This window comes from Corythoichthys intestinalis, chromosome 16 (assembly GCF_030265065.1).
Source record: "Corythoichthys intestinalis isolate RoL2023-P3 chromosome 16, ASM3026506v1, whole genome shotgun sequence".
NCBI classification, from domain to species: Eukaryota; Metazoa; Chordata; class Actinopteri; order Syngnathiformes; family Syngnathidae; genus Corythoichthys; species Corythoichthys intestinalis.
Window position 1 is genome coordinate 38,916,430 of NC_080410.1, and position 19,419 is coordinate 38,935,848.

The window sequence follows — 19,419 nt, forward strand, 5'->3', positions numbered from 1 at the left end:
AAAAGGAAAAACAGCAAAGCGGAGCGATTACAAAGCCTACATTGATGATTTCACTTTTCTTCTGATCAAAGTGGGCAAACGTTTGATTATCAAAAAGTGTAGTTATCCAGTGTTGTGACGTTTATGCTAGAAAATTGGTAAATGTGTTCAATTGCCGTATTATATTTGTTTTTCTTAGTTAACCTGCGACTTTAAATAATGCTAAGAGGTATCATAAGCCCCTTTCAGACTTACTAGTCCTTCTCAAAAAATTAGCATACTGTGATAAAGTTCATTATTTTCTGTAATTCGATCAGGTCCGATCACGTCATTTTCAAAGTATCGGAATCGGCAAAAAAATATCGGACATGCCTTTTTTTAATATATATATATATATATATTATTTTTTTAATTAAATCGTTTTCTAATTGTATTTAACGTTACAGACAAAATGTCTTACACTCATCCAGAGTCTTTAGTTTTGGCTTAAAGTAGGGCTATCACATTTATCGCGTTGACGGCGGTAATTAATTTTTTTCAAATTAATCACGTTAAAATATTTAACGCAATTAACGCCCGACCCACTCACGCATTGTCGCGTTCAATCTATAATAGCGCCGTTTTACCTATATATAGAGGTAAAAGGCAGCGTAAAATAAGTAGCGTGAATTTTGACAGTCTTTGGAGCCTTTTTTTAACTGGCTAAAGCCTTAAACTCCCTCTCTCGACAATTAGAAATATCGTGTGAAGCAATGTGGGGAGGAAAGGTAGTAGTTGATCTTTTTGTTAACACCCTATGTTATTTCCGAACGCAGAGAAGATATATCAATTGGTGCCACTACGCACAGTCATGGTTGCACTTCCCATCATGCATTTGGGCAGAACAGTTAAATGGCTACAGTATCATTTACTGAAAGCTCAACAAATACACTAGATAGCAATATTTAGTCACAATATACAAAGTCACATTTATCCTTTCAGAATTACAAGTCTTTCTATCCATGGATCCCTTTCACAGAAAGAATGTTAATAAAGTAAATGCCATCTTGAGGATTTATTGTCATAATAAACAAATACAGTACTAAAGTACTGTATGTTGAATGTATATATTCGTCCGAGTTTTATTCATTTTTTTCTTAATGCATTGCCAAAATTCATATGATCGGGAAAAATTATCGGGAATGATTGGAACTGAATCGGGAGCAAAAAAAAAAAAAAAAAGCAATCGGATCGGGAAATATCAGGATTGGCAGATACTCAAACTAATACGATCGGGATCGGATTGTGAGCAAAAAAAATGGTCGGAACAACCCTATTAGACTTTCATATATTTTAGATTCATTACACACAACTTAAGTAGTTCAAGCCTTTTATTGTTTTAACATTGATGATTTTGGCAAAAAATCTCAAAAAATTTGCATATTTCATCCGACCAGTACAAAAAAGTGTTTTTTATTACAAAAAAGTCAACCTTCAATTAACTATATCAGCTCTGCATTCAATACTTGGTCAGGTATCATTTGGCAGAAATGACTGCTTAAATGCTGCGTGGCATGGAGGCAATCAGCCTGTGGCACTGCTGAGGTGTTATGGAGGCCCACGATGCTTCGATAGCGGCCTTAAACTCATCCACAGTGTTGGGTCTGGTGTCTCTCAACTTCCTCTTCACAATATCCCACAGATTCTCTATGGGGTTCATGTCAGGAGAGTTGACAGGCCAATTGAGCACAGTCCAATATGCACACATAAACTATATGTAAAACTATGTTCAAGAATGATGTTCATGGGAGGGCTCCACAGAAGAAGCCACTGCTGTCAAAAAAAAAAAAAACATTGTTGCTCGTTTATGTTCGCAAAAAGGCACTTGGACACTCCACAGACGTTTTGGCAAAATACTTTGTGGACTGATGAAACCAAAGTTGAATTGCTTGGGAGTAACACACAACGTCATGTATGGAGGAAAAATGGAACAGCCCACCGACATCAACACCTCATACCCACCGTGAAGCATGGTGGAGAAATCATCATGATGAGTCATCATCAATCATGATGCTAAGTTTTGTAGAGAAGAATGGGCTAAGATTAGTCCTGATCGATGTGCCAGACTGATCTGAGCTACAGGAAGCGTCTGGTTGAAGTTATTACTCCCAAAGCGGGGGCCACAATATATTAAATGTGATAGTTGACTTAATATTTTCCCCCTACTGTCATTGTTTGCATACTATCCTCATTAAAATATGAAAACCTATAAATGTTTGGGTAGTTTTAGTTAAAGGAGACACTGTTTTTTCATCTGTGTGATTTTGACAAAGATCAGATCACATTTGATGGTGATTTTAATGCAGAAATTTGAGAAATTCCAAAAGCTTAAGATACTTTTTCATACCACTGTATATGTGAAAGGGGCTACAAAGTATGTGCTGGTTGCAGCATTTGATCGTGATTTTAATGCAGAAATTTGAGAAATTCCAAAAGCTGCAGATACTTTTTCATACCACAGCATATGTGAAAGGGGCTACAAGGTATGTGCTGGTCGCACACTGCTAAAATGACACGCTCCCCCATGTTGACAAAGTGTGGCCTGTGGATGTCAACTTCCGGGTTTGCCAGCGTCCTCGCAGGTGATTTGTCGATCAATAAATTCGTTGCTGATTGGTTGTAGTGCCAGGTGACAGCGACAGAAATAGAACAAAACTTCCATCTAAACCTAATTCCTGAGTAACATACTGGATGAGGTCAAAATGGATAGAGAAAAAATATATAGATTAATAAATTTGTAGTTTTGTGCATTTATTATGAAAGTATTAATCAGTTAAACAATGAAAACTAGAGAGAAACTTTGCATATCAGTTTACAGTGTGAGCCTCTGAATCTTCTGCTTTGCACCTTTAAATTTTAAGTCGGGGCCACTGTGCTCCTAGTAGAAAATGTTAGTCTGGAGCCCTGATATGAAATTTGGGGGTAAACAATTTGAAAACAAAGTATTTTATTTGATTAAATTTGTTTTTGAAACTATTTTTTAACCCACATTTTCTACTCATTTAACTCATTGGCTGCCATTGACGGAACATTCATTTGCCCCTCCCAATCAAAATGAATTGGGCGTCTAGTGCCGTCAATGGCACTCAAATGTGAGCTCCCAGTTTTGATGAATTGGATGTATATTGTCAATGGCATGCAATTATATTATAATAATTGCTAATATTGATTTTTTTTTTTTTTTTTAACCAAAATTAGACATTTGCCCTATAAAGGGTTAAATGCTCCTACGAAATGGGGATCATGCCAAAAAAATGAAAATGACTGTACTAATGTAATTTGGATAGAACGCTAGCAGACTGCAAAAATCTTCAGCTCTTAATGAGCATGACATCATCTTCTGTTTGGAGATTTTTTAGTGGGCGGGGCCAAGGCGACTAAGAAGGAAAGAGAAATAGGATCGAAATGCATTATTAAGTCTTTTTTGTCTCTTTTGGGGATGGATTTGTGTCCAAAATATGCTCTGCTATCATTTTAAAGTCAATCGTTGTTGTCGCATTTCATAGCACCTTTAAGTGTCAACTTTTGAATAGCGGTCCACTGTAGTGACTATGGGCCCTGAAAGGGTTAAAGTACTTTAACCAAATTTCACCAGAGGAAAAAAAGTCATTTACGAGCCCTGAAACATCCTTTCTTCTTCAAATGTTTTCTCGGGTGTTCAAATTGAGTGAGTCGAAGCCAAATAGATGAAAAGTACCTCCGCTGAGCTGAGGCTGAACAAACACTGTGTGTGGCGGGACTGTCGGCTGAATAGACACCTGCGTTTGTCCCGGGCGCACAGCTCGCTGCAGCGGATTTAGGGTCTGAAAGTAGACCCTTGGCCCCCCCTGCCAAACTGCTTTGCCTCTGTCCTTTTAAAGCCTATTGATCCACATAATCAGGGACTGAATTGGGGGAGGACTTGAGGTTGTGACAGATGCTTCTAAAGAAGATGCTGTGGATAACTGAAGGAGGCCTTAAGGCCACAATGGTGACGGCTCACGTCAGGCTTCACGCGTCGGGCCTCGCGCGCCTCTCCGGAGGTTCTACAACTCGCTTATTGTGTTATTAGCAGTGAGACAAGTGTTTTGTGTGGTTTTAGACAGCCACCGGTGAGACGTCCTTCGGGGTGAACTTTGAATTGACTTGTTTGAGCTTGCGCTCCTTCATCGGTACCAATCTCTATAGCTTAACTCTGGGAAAGACATTAGCAATTTGTCAATCGCTATGCGTCATTCAGTTCAGCAGATGTCAGCAATCTTAAGGCATTATTCACATTGCAGAGGCTGGTTAGAACCTTGGCTAGATCTAGTCTTAAAATGGCGGTTTCTTGTATGTGCAGTGGTTAAAGTGAGATTTGACAAGTAGACCCCTAAAATTTGGTGTTGCTGCACGGTAGGTAAAATGGCGTCCATGATGGCAAAAAATTGGATTGGCTTTATTCTCAAAAGAGAAATACAGGTTGGATTACAGGAAAAACAAGGCCAACTAACAGCGTAACGCATCGACTTGCACAAAGACTAGGTGAAAACCAAACTCATATAGACACATACGTACACTCACCGGCCACTTTATTAGGTACACCATGCTAGTAACTGGTTGGACCCCCTTTTGCCTTTAGAACTGCCTCAATTCTTCGTGGCAGAGATTCAACAAGGTGCTGGAAGCATTCCTCAGAGAGTTTGGTCCATATTGACATGATGGCATCACACAGTTGGTGCAGATTTGTCAGCTGCACATCCATGATGCGAATCTCCCGTTCCACCACATCTTAAAGATACTCTATTGGATTGAGATCTGGTGACTGTGGAGGCCATTTGAGTACAGTGAACTCATTGTCATGTTCAAGAAACCAGTCTTAGATGATTCCAGCTTTATGACGTGGCACATTATCCTGCTGAAAGTAGCCATCAGAAGTTGGGTACATTGTGGTCATAAAGGGATGGACATGGTCAGCAACAATACTCAGGTAGGCTGTGGTGTTCCAACGATGCTCAATTGGTACCAAGGGGCCCAAAGAGTGCCAAGAAAATATTCCCCACACCACCCACCACCAGCCTGAACCGTTGATACAAGGCAGGATGGATCCATGCTTTCATGTTGTTGACGCCAAATTCTGACCCTACCATCCGAATGTCACAGCAGAAATCGAGACTCATCAGACAAGGCAACGTTTTTCCAATCTTCTATTGTCCAATGAGCTTGTGCAAATTTTAGCCTCAGTTTCCTGTTCTTAGCTGAAAGGAGTGGCACTTTCTGCGGCGTGGTCTTCTGCTGCTGTAGCCCAGCTACCTCAAAGTTTGATGTACTGTGCGTTCAGAGATGCTCTTCTGCCTACCTTGGTTGTAACGGGTGGTTATTTGAGTCACTGTTGCCTTTCTATCAGCTTGAACCAGTCTGGCCATTCTCCTCTGACCTCTGGAATCAACATGGCATTTCCGCCCACAGAACTGCCATTCACTGGATATTTTTTCTTTTTCGGACCATTCTCTGTAAACCCTAGAGATGGTTGTGCGTGAAAATCCCAGTAGATCAGCAGTTTCTGAAATACTCAGACCAGCCCTTCTGGCACCGACAACCATGCTTCGTTCAAAGTCACTCAAATCACCTTTCTTCCCCATACTGATGCTCGGTTTGAACTGCAGGAGATTGTCTTAAACCATGTCTACATGCCTAATTGTACTGAGTTGTCGCCATGTGATTGGCTGATTAGAAATTAAGTGTTAACGAGCAGTTGGACAGGTGTACCTAATAAAGTGGCCGGTGAGTGTAGATGAGTGAAACAGGACTTTGTTTTTACCTTGTTTTCTTCATATTCCTCTATAACAGTAAAATGATCAGATCTTAACACTTAGGTTTTCCAACAGTAATATCCAGCCACAGCCTCTACTTTTAGGCTAACTGGGATAACCATTAATGTTTCGCTATTACACAAGGTACTGTATATCATCTAAAGCAGCTAGCCTTTTTAATATTTCAACTCTCCTTATTGGCTAATGAAATTCTGAATACTGTATTACAGAAATTACCATTATTCACTGCCTTTGGCTTAAATTTTAGACTCCCACGGACACATTTGAACCATAGACCAGCGTTCTTCAACCAGTGTGCCGCGGCACACTTGTGTGCCGTAAGAGATCGTTGGGTGTGCCACGAGAAATTATCTTTTTTTTTTTTTTTTTTTTTTACGTCGTCGGTCGGAGTTGCATTAGGAAGGAGGGAGTAGGTAGAAGATTTCGGTCGTGTCCAGATGAGTGACGTATTGCCCGTGTCGCATTCAAGAACTGCTCGGATTTCTAGCCATCAGCCACCTTGCTGTCCGCGACAATGGACCCCAACACGTCTACTGTACATCATTCGATTGGACTCATCAAGTGTCGATATACCCGCAAGTATCTTTTCAGTTTTATCCCTAAGTGACGACCGTCAATCCTCCCCCTGTGTTTTATTCCAAAACATTGTCGAGCACAGCAAGGTGACTGATGGCTAGAAATCCGAGCAGTTCTTGAACGCGACACGAGCAGCTATCCAACAGCGCCATTGTCCCCAGCAAGCTTAAACGAAATCTCCCAACGAAACACCCGTCACTTCAAAATATGTCGATTGACTATTTTGTTCGCCTTCTTTAAAACACATAGAAACAGGCAACTTTATTGTGAAAAACTGCAAAGGTAAATGAGAAAGACTTTAAAACCTTGTTGCTGAACTTGCTGCTAAAACAAAAAAAGTCCCACACTGTGGCAAAGACATTAATACTACCTGCCTGCAAAGCCATTTTCAGCGAGATGCTCTGCGCTGATCCGTTAAAACAGGGGTCTCCAACGACCGGGCCGCGGACCGGTACCGGTCCGTGGCGCATTTGGTACCGGGCCGCGCAGAAATAATAAATAATTTATTAACGACTGCATTCTGGTCAATTGACTTTGGCCTGTGCCGCTTGACACACCAATATCCCCGTCTACTCTAGATATACAACTACAGGATAGGAGGTCGTCATAGAAATGCATTGATTGGGCTGTTAGCACTAAATCTCGTTTTGTATATCCATGCACGCTTGGACTCGATAATAACGTATGACGTAGGTCGTCGCCAATCACATTTCTTCCCGGAAATAATTAGCCCCAACACTATAATGACTGAATAACAGACGTCTTTGGACAGACTTTTTACGGGGAAAAGGGAACCTGACGAGCCAGAATATGTGCCTACAACCTCGAAGAAAACAAAATTTATGCTACTTCCCAATCACTAAAGGCCCACGAACTGCGAAGGAGTGAATTTGTGACCCGTATGTGAATATACCGAGTGATTCGAGCATGTCTGTGCAGCAGGAATATCAGCTTGTAGAAATCGCAAATCACGGTGACCTTAAACGTACATTTGAGACAACTCTACCGAAGTTCTGGATTAAAGTCATTTCGGAATATCCTGACATTGCTAGGAGCGCGCTGAAAACTGTGCTACAATTTCCAACATCGTGTATTTGTGATGCTAGCTTCTCTCACTCTCCCATCTCGGGACCATCTCGTCTCTACGAAACAAACTCAGGCCTCCCACTGATTCAGCGTGTGAGTTGTATTTTTTTCCCTGCACTTAACACGACGGGCCTAAAAACAAATGCTATTTTATATTTGCTGTATTTTTCTGCCGCACATTGCCGTTGTTCTGACAAAGTCGGCATGCGCGTAACGTTAAAAAGGACCACGAATGCAGTGATTCCAAAGTACACACTACAAACTTTCTTTAAAGAAAGAAATACTAACTTACGTTTGCCGTGTTAGGTGCACACAACAATTGCACGTAGCCCTCTCACTTAACGACTTCGCTGTGTCGTTAAGCATTAATTTACGCCATTTCCGTGTTGCACATGTATATTTATGATGTAAATAGGTTTTTAGCACCGCTGGATAACATTGAGAGTCCAACTGAATATAAAAGAGGGCTTTTTTTCACAGCCACAAAAGCTTTGGGAGCAAAATTTTGTAAGGGTGCAATATTTGACAGGACACCGGTCCATGAAAAAAAGACCCAAATCACTACCGGTCCGTGGAGCAAAAAAGGTTGGGGACTCCTGCGTTAAAAGACATAGCTAAAGTCCCCGTCTGATAATTCTGAGCTTTTCAAGCCTAACTGCTGGAAAAAAAAAAAGAAAAAAAAAACAGACTGAGAGCTGTTAAACAAGTGCGTGTTTCTTTCAAGTGTGTCTTTCTTCAATTCCTGCCAGGATATTGCCTTTGTGTTCATCTAAAAAGGCACAAGTTGCACTCTGAGTAAGTATAAATATTGAAAAAATTGTTGTATAATTAAATATATTATAATTATATTATTAAATATATTAAATATATATATACTGGACAGAAAGTCATTTTGGAACATTTTTTATTTGTGGTGTGCCGCGAGATTTTTTTCCAATGTAAAAACGCGCCGTGACTCAGAAAAAGGTTGAAAAACACTGGCATAGACGATTCAAATGAACACTAGTGGTTTGACTGACTCGGTAGATGCTGCATGTTATAGAAGGCGGGGCCAGCAGAGGGTGATGCTGTGCTCTGATTTGTTGAGCATGTCAGTGCTTTCAAATGAGAGAGCCATGCAGACTGTGCATTCGAAAATGAAATGTAGTCCGCGGCGTTATACCTTGATTTACAGTCAATAGCGTACCACACAAGTGCCATTTTTGGACTGCAAGGCAGAGTGATGTCACCATCGTAAACCAGAAGGGGGTCAACATAGAAGACGACCCATGCTAATAATGTGTGTTTTCTGCCGGTTATCTGTCAAATAATAACGTGCCGACTAAACACTGCTGCTATGGAACTTGTAGAAACGACTCTAGACATTACAATCGTCCATATATGAAGGATGTTTTCTTCATTCGTTTCCAAAAGCCAAAAACTCAGAAGGATAAATGTTTGTTAGGGGCCATGTTCATACAGATGACAATCTTGATCCATTGCCTGCCATAGCATGCCTGAAAGAGGTAAGCCATTTTGATATTTTCACTTATATTTTAGCTTGGCGATTTGCCATGCTGCTTCTGTCTGACAATGAATGACCTGAAAAAAATGATATCTGACTGGTACTGTTGTTCTGTCCTGTGTTGCCAACAGTCAGATTGACTCACACACCATTCGTGATATTTATGAACAATCTTTTTTTATTTAGGTGTTGAGGATTGGGAATTCAGAATTTGTTGTTGAGAACTAAGGCCTCACCTACAGTGACATGTTTCAGAAGTTTTTACCAGCAGGAGTTAAGTTTTTGTAAAGCTTTTTTGAAGAATTTTGGTTTATTGTTGCAGATTGAACGTATTGTCAGGCGCAAGAGAAAAGCACCAACACCACGGCCATTCGCAAGCACTCCAACGTCAAGAAGAAGGAAAGTGGTGGAATCCGCAAATACTGTTCTTGACGCGACAAACATCTTGTTGGATCTATATACAGTGCTGGCCAAAAGTATTGGCACCCCTGCAAATCTGTCAGATAATGCCCAATTTCTCCCAGAAAATGATTGCAATTGCAAATGCTTTGGTTGTAATATCTTCATTGATTTTGCTTGCAATGGAAAAAAAAAAAAAAAATCATTATCATTTTACACAAAATTTCAAAAATGGGCCAGACAAAAATATTAGCACCATTTGAAAAATCATGTGATGCAGTGAACACCTCACTGAGAGCAGCCATTTTCTGCCATTTTCTCTTAACACGGCAGCAGTGACACGAATTAACGATCGCGCGACGCCCTCGGCGTGACGAGATCCAATCAACATAATGGACTTGGGCAACATTACAATTCGCTCCCTGCCACTTGGGCCCGTAAAAATAAAGCGAGTGTTGTGCTAAATGTCGTGCGTCGACGGATGGTAATCATCAATTATGATTCGTCAATGTGATGTCATTTGCAGAATGGATAAGATCAGCGTTTAATGAGAGCTTAAGTGAAGCCGGTGCTGTTAATGACATGTCACATTTTCATAGTCATCAGACTGAAGCTGACTAGCTTCATTTGGCTGGAATTCATTAGACTAATGTTCAATCACTGCAACACTGTTCAAACAACACACATACACTGTACACGCTCACTGATGTTTTTGCACATATTTTAATATTTAATTTAATATTTAAATATTGTATGCGTGTGTAATACTTAATGCATATTGCTGTTCAAACAATCAAATCGTTGATCCTAAACTTTAACAGAATTTTTGGTTTATGTTGGATTTGAAGATGTTGTTCATTCCACTTTTCAATGTCCTGGGACTTTGTGAAATAATAGACATTTGGATAACTTAATCGTTAAATGAATATAAATGCCATTAAATAAAGTTCATTATTCTTTTTAATGGGATCCACAGATAGAAAGACATGTAGTTCTTAAAAGATAAATGGTTTCTTAATGTTTTCGTTTTAATAAAATTTGTAAAATTATTTTAACTCGTAGGTCGCCACTGTTGTTGACGTCGCAGGGCGGTGACGCTACATGGCCACACTGCCGGCTTGGACAAAGAACAGCGGCAGGAGGATCATCGACGTGGACAGCGCTTTTACATGACAAAAATAAGGTAAGCCGTTATTAAACGTCGCAGTAGAGGCAAACTGCATCAACATTTTCCTGTGATGCAAAAACTAATCAAACTGCTGTGTTTCACTGTATACCCTAATCATATGTAAAGCACACGACAGATCTGGATGCTAACGATCTCCATAATAATATTGGAATAAGTTGAATCACACAATAGTCTACCGTGAAGATCTGCAAAACATTTTTGACATCCTTCTCCTGCTCCGTAGGAACTACTAGCGAACTTGACACATGTACGCTACTCCTCTCATGTCTCATCCAGTCTTTGATGTGCAACATGGCTCAGTCAAAAGAGCTATCTGAAGACCTGTGACCTTTGTAGTTAAAGAGTGACACTGTGGAAGCCCGGCCGCGTGGCCATGTGACGTCACCGCCCTGAGACGTCAACAACAATGGCGAGCTACTAGTTAATTGTTTGGTTTAAAATTTTACACATTTTGTTAAAACGAAAACATTAACTCATTTGCTACCAAAAACATATAAATACGTTCTATTTTTAATTGTTTCAGTGTCCCAAAGATGTATTTATACGTCTTGTACGTTTTTTTTTTTTTTTTTTCATAAGAGACATCTCTGGGTTCTCATTCAACTGAGCTCCAAAGCACAAAGCTGAAAATCCATTTTACAGCAATAAAACTGGCCACTGGAGGGCAGTAGCGCATTTGGTAAGACCCGCAACCCAATTCAACGGTAACGGACAGCCGGGCAGCACGGCCGGGGCGCCAGTGGAAGGACGCCAGGCGGCGGACGACCGAGCAGAACGACCGGGACCATCAGTGTAGCGGACGATGTCGTTGAGTCCGTGCTGCTCGCCGAGCAGACCCCGCAGACTCAAAAAAATCCATCTTTATGAGACAGACGGCGATGAGGGAAAAGTTAACCCGGCTGTCGCGGCCAAAACAGCGTCATCTCAGTTAGTTATGTGTAAATAAATTGTTACTTTGCTATCAAAAGCTCTATTTGTCTTGTTGCTTACGTTATTTTGTAAAAGGAAAACATGATTCAGATGTTTGGAATGTAACTAAAGCAAAAAAATAGCCTTGTTAAAGTCCAAGTTATGTTTGAAATGTATGCTTTCACAAAAAGCTCAATTTCTCAGTTTTTTCATCAGAAATTGGAAAATTGCTCAAACTAAGCTATTTTCTAATGCTGATTTCTAAAGAATGGCCAAAGATATAAACTTTTTTTTCCTGCTGAAAGAAGAGAGTCTAATCTTTCTTTTGCTGGGTTCCATGTTTATATAGCAATAGAACAGAATTTTCTGTGGGCCTTGCAAAATCAGTCAAAATCCAGTAAAGCGGCCGGGAGCGAAGGGCCTTGCTCCGGTGAAAATGGCTGGGAGTGAATGAGTTAAGAGGGGTTTCAATATCAAATTATTATAACTTATACTAATATGTATCTTAAAAATTACATGTCTTTCTACCCGTGGTACACTTAAAAGACAAGTTAATCGGTTTCCCCACTTTTATTTAGTGTATTAGGGACCAGATGTAAATCACACTCATTATGAGGAACTCATTATATGGCATAGTTGCCATATAATCCCTAAAACCTACAAACAAATAACAGCAAAACTGTATCAATGGCAGATAGTGGTCTTTCAATGAGGGGAAGCTCAAAGTCTGTCCACCCATGAGTTCTTTCTGACGGTGGAGGGGCTCAGTGGCACGTGCTGCTCGGTAGGGAAAGAAACTAGAGTGCCAGAACTCAAGTCTCCAAACACAAGCTGCAATAGAAAAAAAAAACACTAGAAATAGGCTCGATTTTTCGCTAGACATTTTTAACAAAGCAAGTGTCACAAGGATGATTAAATTAGACTCGGACAATTGAAAAATGCCTCCCGTGGATGTTAATATGACAAGATCACTGATTCGCTCATTTCACTGTCAATCAAAAAGGAATTTAGCCTCAGAAGGCTCAATTATTTTGCAGAGAACCAGAGCGTCTGGGCCAGCCGAGCCCCGCCCACTGCTCACAGACCCCCAGAGACGCAAAGCCTTGAACCAATGACTTCTCGTTTCGCTGTAGTGGAACAATGTACTCTCAACTCTGAAGAAGCACATCTTTCACACTGTTTAAAGGACTGCAAAGCTGCGCAAATGAATGAAAAGCAAGGCAGTGACAACAAGCTAATTCTGAACAAAAGTTGAGCTCCTTGTAGCGCACATTTAGTCAGTGACATGCACACACAACAGTATACATTTGATCACTTAACCTTTGACATTTTTGGGGAAGCTGAGCAATCTTAGAGCAATCGCCTCTGTTGTGTACATACTGTATATTTATTCCCACATAATTGTTCATTTTACTTGGTCTATTCATTTTCATATTGTTTTTGTTATTCAATAGTGTCTGGAAGAAGTGTGAGCTTCTAGTAAGCCTGCAGCAATATGCAATAAGTCAATTTATCGCACGGTAAATAAAAATGAAATAAAAAATTAATTTTCCTGGCTGCGATTTATCGCCACGTGCATGCGTTTGCGTGTGCTTCGTGCACTCCGTCTTGATTGCATATAAGACTCCAGTTCCTTTCACAGATGTTTAATGGTCATCAACATGCCGTAGAAGTTCAGACATACAAAATAAGGAAACACACCTATGTTATAACATTGTAAAACGTTAGCATTGCAAAATTGAGGTTAGTGGAAAAAAAGAATATACTAACCACTTTAGCCTGCTATAAAACATTGGCAGTCTTCTCCAAAATGCAAAATTACGGTTAAAAGGTGACACTTCAAACAGGAAAACTCACTGGTCTAAATCTATTACTGACACCACATGCATGACAAAAAGAGAAGTGCACTTTTTGTTTTGTTTTTTCACAGAGTGCAAAGCTTAGCAGCAACAGTTAGCGGCTTAGCAAACATACTTCTCGCGATTTTTTTCAAGATGTCATGTTCATCATTTAAATAAAGATTTCTGGAGTTAATCTCACTTCCGATTCTACACTAAGAATAGCTTTAAAAAGACACCCATTATAAAAAAAAAAATCTGATTAGCAATGAATCATTTGGCTTCAATTTTGCTAACATGTGCACTTTGCAGGACAAGATGACAGTCATTTATGATCAAATAAACACTTTTGATGGGCTCTAATTGGCAGAGAACAAAAATGGCATTGGGTTTCTGACCTATTTCATATTCTGCACTTAGCTAGCTTTCGAATAACTCGTTATGCATTGTTTTTTGTTTTTTTTTATATTTATTTTTATTATAGTTTGTGCTTTATTTAAGAATAACAAGGGTTTAAACCCTAACACCTAACCCTAAACCCTAACCCTAGGATATATTGTCACAACTAAAGATGTCCCGATCGATCAGCATCCGATCACGTCATTTTCAAAGTATTGGAATCGGCAAAAAAAATATCGGACATGCCTTTTTAAATTTTTTTTTTTTTTCATTAAATTGTTTTCTAATTGTATTTACCATTACAGACAAAATGTCTTACATTCATCCAGAGTCTTTAGTCTTGGCTTAAAGTAGGGCTATCAAATTTATCGCGTAAACAGCGGTAATTAATTTTAATTAATCACGTTAAAATATTTAATGCAATTAACGCATGCGCTGCATGACCCACTCACGTATTGTCGCGTTCAATTTATAATGGCGCCGTTTTACCGATATATAGAGCTAACAGGCAGCGTAAAATGAGAGAATTTTGGCAGTCTTTGGAGCCTCTTTTTAATTGGCTAAAGCCTTAAAATCCCACTCTTGACAATTAGAAATATCGTGGTAAGCAATGTGGGGAAGATCAGTAGTGGTTGATTTTTTCCTCTGCACCAGGGGTGGGCAATTAATTCCACAAAGGGCCGCAGTGGGTGCGGGTTTTTGTTCATACCCATCATGAGGACAGCCTTTCACCAATCTGCTTTCTTACAAGTGCAATCAGTTGATTGCAGTCAGGTGCTCCTTGTTTCCACTGAAACCTCATTGGTTATACTGTGTGTGCTGAATCAGTTGGAACAAAGACCAGGACCCACTGCGGCCCTCGAGGACCAGTTTGCCCACCCCTGCTCTACACCCTACGTTACTTCCCAACGCAGAGAAGATATATCAATTAATGCCACTATGCACAGTCATGGTTGCACTTCCCATTATGCATTTGGGCAGAACAGTTAAATGGCTACAATATCATCTACTGAAAGCTCAACAAATACACTAGATGGCAATATTTAGTCACAATATACAAAGTCACATTTATCCTTTAAGAATTACAAGTCTTTCTATCCGTGGATCCCTCTCACAGAAAGAATGTTAATAATGTAAATGCCATATTGAGGATTTATTTTCATAATAAACAAATACAGTACTTATATACTGTATGTTGAATGTATATATTTGTCCGAGTTTTATTCATTTTTTTTCTTAATACATTGCCAAAATGTATATGATCGGGAAAAATTATCGGGAATGATTGGAATTGAATTGGGAGCAAAAAAAAAAAGCAACCGGATCGGGAAATATCGGGATCGGCAGATACTCAAAATAAAACGATCGGGATCGGATCGGGAGCAAAAAAAACATGATCAGAACAACCCTAGTCACAACATTTGTGGTTGAATTGGTTAAAAGAAATTAACAATAATATCTATCGGCAATAATTTATGAGACGATATATCGTCTACTAAAATGTGTTATAGCGACAGGCCTAGCTTTTAGTCCAAGGTTATTGTAAGCCGATAAGAACATACAGCAGCTACCTAGTAACTTTCCACATTCTTGTGAGGCACTTAAATGGTTAACATGGCTATTTCCATTTCGAGACCGAATCTTCTGGAAGGCACCTTGGGGCACTCTAGGAGCTTGTGTTTGCTTTTAATTGTTCATTAAAGACTAAATGTATTTAGCTTAAGTTACTATTGCTTTTTTTTCTCTCCTGAAATTGTGTCATCATCTCCTGTTAATTAAGGAAATATAATAACTTGTAAAAAGACACTTTTTTTTTTTTTTTTTTTTTTTTAAACTTTTTTCGTCTTCACCAGACATCACACAAAATTCACTATAACTAAATCCAACCATTTCTGATCCATTTAAGAAAGATTGAAAGCTGTGCCTAGTCAGGAACTTTAAACTTTTCCATTGTTTCAAGTTACCATTCAAAATCAATAGGGTTCCTAGATATGGCGAGTAATCCTTGAAAGTGGAATGAGAGCTTGGCGGAAAGCCTAATCCGCCTCAGCCAAAGCGTTAAATCAGTGTTTGAACAGGTGCAGATGAAAGGGCCACAGGTGAGAGCGAAGGAATGACCACCATGTGATTCATCCCTGCATTCTGACTGGTCGTCGACTAGGCGGGTTGATCAAAGCCAACTGAATATCACCGTGGTTGACAGCCCAATGTTTTCGCGGTTAGGAGGCGATGAGATTAATCGACACACACCTGTGTTTTAATTCGCTACAGCCAACGACTCATCAGCTATCCGTCAACACGTTGCACCTTATACAGGTATGGACAATGGAGTAAACATTGGAGATCAACCAGGATGTGTTTTTCAGGACTGATACCGATTCTTAGTAGTTAGAGGGGCGGATAACCAATTTTTGGAGTCGATATTCATTTGCAATAAAAGTGTAAAAATTGGCGTAAAAGAATTGAATAATGCAAACCCTGAACTTCATTGAAATGCCTAAAGCATGTTTATTGAATCGCACAAATAGAAAATAATAGCTAATGATAGGGTGTGGCGTGGTTTAATGGTAGTCGTTCCCCAACCCAGAGGTTGTGGGTTCGATTCTCCACCCTCATGACGTCGTCCAAATATCCTTGAGCAAGATACTAAACCCCACGTTGCTCCTGGTGCTGCGTCACCAGTAGGTAGATAATGATATAGTGTGAAGCGCTTTGAAGGCCTTAAAAAGGTGGAAAGGCGCAATACAAGTGTATCTCCAGTTATCATTACCATTTAACAAATCAGAGGATGGGGTGAATACTAGTGCAGGAGAGAGAGGCACGGCTGCATCTGAGCTGAAATAAGCCAGTTTTAAATGGATTATTTTCAAATCGGCCGGTCAGATTAAAAAAAGGCCTATACCGATAAATGTCAAATTTCCAAATTTCGGCACCGATAATCGGCCTATCTCTAATGTTAACCACAATTGAAACATTTGAAAGAAAAAAAAAGTAGACGAAATGAATTTAAATAGGTGTAACCCGTCTTACTCTTGTTTACTTTGGGAATTCTATTTATAGTGTTGATATGTATATATACACACACACATCTTGACACTGTTCGTGTTAAATCCTCGGTTCAAGCTCAGTTGCTGTTGAAGCTTTTGAAGGCTTAGTTTTAAAGAAATTCTAAATATCCTTCTAGCCTCCTCAGGTGTAGTTTTAGCAAAGCAAAGCAAAGGACTGTCTCTAAGGTGCTAGTCACATGATCTGTTTCGAAAAATTATTTTGACCACTTATGAAATACTTTGTATGATTCTTGTTCATTCATTTTTGTTGTTTTACTGCTTTACAACTTTTACAGCAACATTATAATATATATATAGATACAGATATATACACACAGTGGGGAGAACAAGTGTTTGATACACTGTGTGGTGGCTTCCACTACCACCACAATTTAGTGTTTCAAGATTTAGTTAATTATTTATGTGATATTTTTTTGGACATGTATTTTCTAATGGGTGCACACTTTAGTTAATATAGGTCTGAATGCCTATTAGATTTTATTTGCCAATTTGAGTTAATGACCACAGCTGTGTAAGATCTGGCGCCTACCATACTGAAGGGGGTTATTTAAGTTGATTTAATTTTGATTGTTTGGAGTAAAGTTTACACTGTTTGTTTAAATGCACATTAGTTAATTATTGTTTGAATATATGTATATTTTCTATCTGTTGTTGTTTATTAAGTTGGAAATGTTTGGTTAAATTGTCATACCTCCTTCAGGTGGTCGTTAGTGGAGTCCGCCCTGATTTAAACAGCCACACAGATGTGTCTAGAGGTCAGGTCGGTTTTTGGTTGAAGACTTTTTGTTATGTTGGCCTCTTTTATGTTGGGCCCAAGGTTTGTTAAACTGTTGTTTTGTGACTTTATTAAATGGAATTTTTACCGAAGTTGAAACACCAGTGTCCGCGTGTATGTTGGTCCACTACACACTGCCAATGGGAAAACCCATTGGCAGTGTATCAAATACTTGTTCTCCCCACTGTATATACATCATATATACAACATTTTAACGGCAATGCCTTTATTTTAAAGAAGTTCAGAATTCTTGACATTAGGCTCAATCTTAAGCTGGGGTTTAATTAGTCGGTGGAGTTGATTTTAAAAAATTCCATGCAGTTTGTTATTTGTTAGTTTCAGGGCTCCGGAGTGGCTACGCTAACGTGAGTCAATGCTGCCGGCAATAAAAAAAATATTATTGATATTAACATGATCTAACATAGTCAAATACAGTGGGGCAAATAAGTATTTAGTCAACCACCAATGGTGCAAGTTCTCGTACTTGAAAATATTGGAGTGTCAAGAACGCAGTGAAACGCCGGCGTTAAAGTCAGCCAATGCACACCAGTCGCAGTTCGGCCGCGTGTTAGACGCGTCCCAGAAGCGGCTCAACACTACGCACGCGAAAAGAACGGCAGAGTTTATTATTTGACGCGAGACGCGACCCTCCTGCGTCAATACTACTACCGGAAGTCACTCGTGTAAAAATACGGTGGATCCGGTCGATTTTCAAACTAATATGCAATCGTAACCCACTTTTTGAGTCCATCAGATCTTTTGAGAAGTAGATCGGGGCACAGTTGACTTGTCTTTGTTGATTTACTGCTGTCTTCTCTGCTACCATAATAACCAACACGGCCCTGTGTTGAATACAAAACCCTCCTACCACAACAAGTAGGAACTAAAGTTATACAACATAAAATATAAATGAATACTACATCACATTTGTAAAACACATAAAATAAATTGAAATGAGCTAAAACACCTGTAATTAAATAATAAACATCCTGCTTACACAATTTATTAATTTCTGCGTGGTGCTTTAACTTGAGAAAATCCACCGATAAAGCTTTTGAAAACCGTTCATAAGAGAAAAAAGATTCATTGAGGCATATCATTTGTAAAATACATGTTAAAATCTTTGTCATTTGGGATTGCTTTTCTCTTTAGCACAAGACTTCTTTTTTCTTTTCTTTCAGAAAGAAAGCTGACCAATACACTGGGTCTGAAAGGCAAGTTGTTGTTGGATTATCTTTAAATACCCGCTACTTTTTGAGCAGAGTTCTAGCTTTGTATAGGCTAATGTCCCTATTGTTGAAAGCACAAAGCTGTGTAATAAACAACTAGCACATTTATATTTTGCATTGTTTTCTTACTGTACCGAAAATGAACCCAACTGTGACTTCAAAACAGAGGTACGTACCGAACCGAGATTTTTGTGTACCGTTACAGCCCTACATACTAGTATATCGGTTTGATATCAGTATCAGATTTTTCTGGAGTTGGACAATATCGGGTGATAGGTAAAGAAAACATTATCGGACTCTGCATTTAAGTGTTGTTTTTTGGGTTTGTGCACCTATTGCTTCATTCTTGAAGAAGCAATAGGCCCACTGGCCCCAGCAACGAAATACCGGCTATTTTGTTAACGGCTCAACCTTGGCAGAGGGCTATTCCATTTCTAAATGGTTTCAAGGCATAATTCAATCAGTGGCCGTTAAAAGTCTTGGGTAAGTTGGAGGAAAAGTGGATGTCACGCTTGAGGAGGCCTCAATGTCTCGCGCCTCCCTCTTCAGCGTAATCGTATCCCGCAGAGCGCCGGGGCCGACTGTTTTAGTCGTGGATCAGCGGCCGTGGGACGAACCAGAGAGGCCCGCTTTTCAT

General features: G+C 39.5%; 1 protein-coding gene across 1 annotated transcript in view; it reads right to left on the reverse strand.

Annotated features, from left to right (window-relative positions):
* Positions 1 to 19,419, reverse strand: part of si:dkey-43p13.5 (homeobox protein unc-4 homolog) — a 30,205-nt gene extending 10,786 nt beyond the window's left edge. The window contains exon 1 of the mRNA XM_057860687.1: positions 19,400 to 19,419. Within this exon, the coding sequence (XP_057716670.1) occupies positions 19,400 to 19,419 (20 nt within the window). The remainder of the gene's footprint in view (positions 1 to 19,399) is intronic.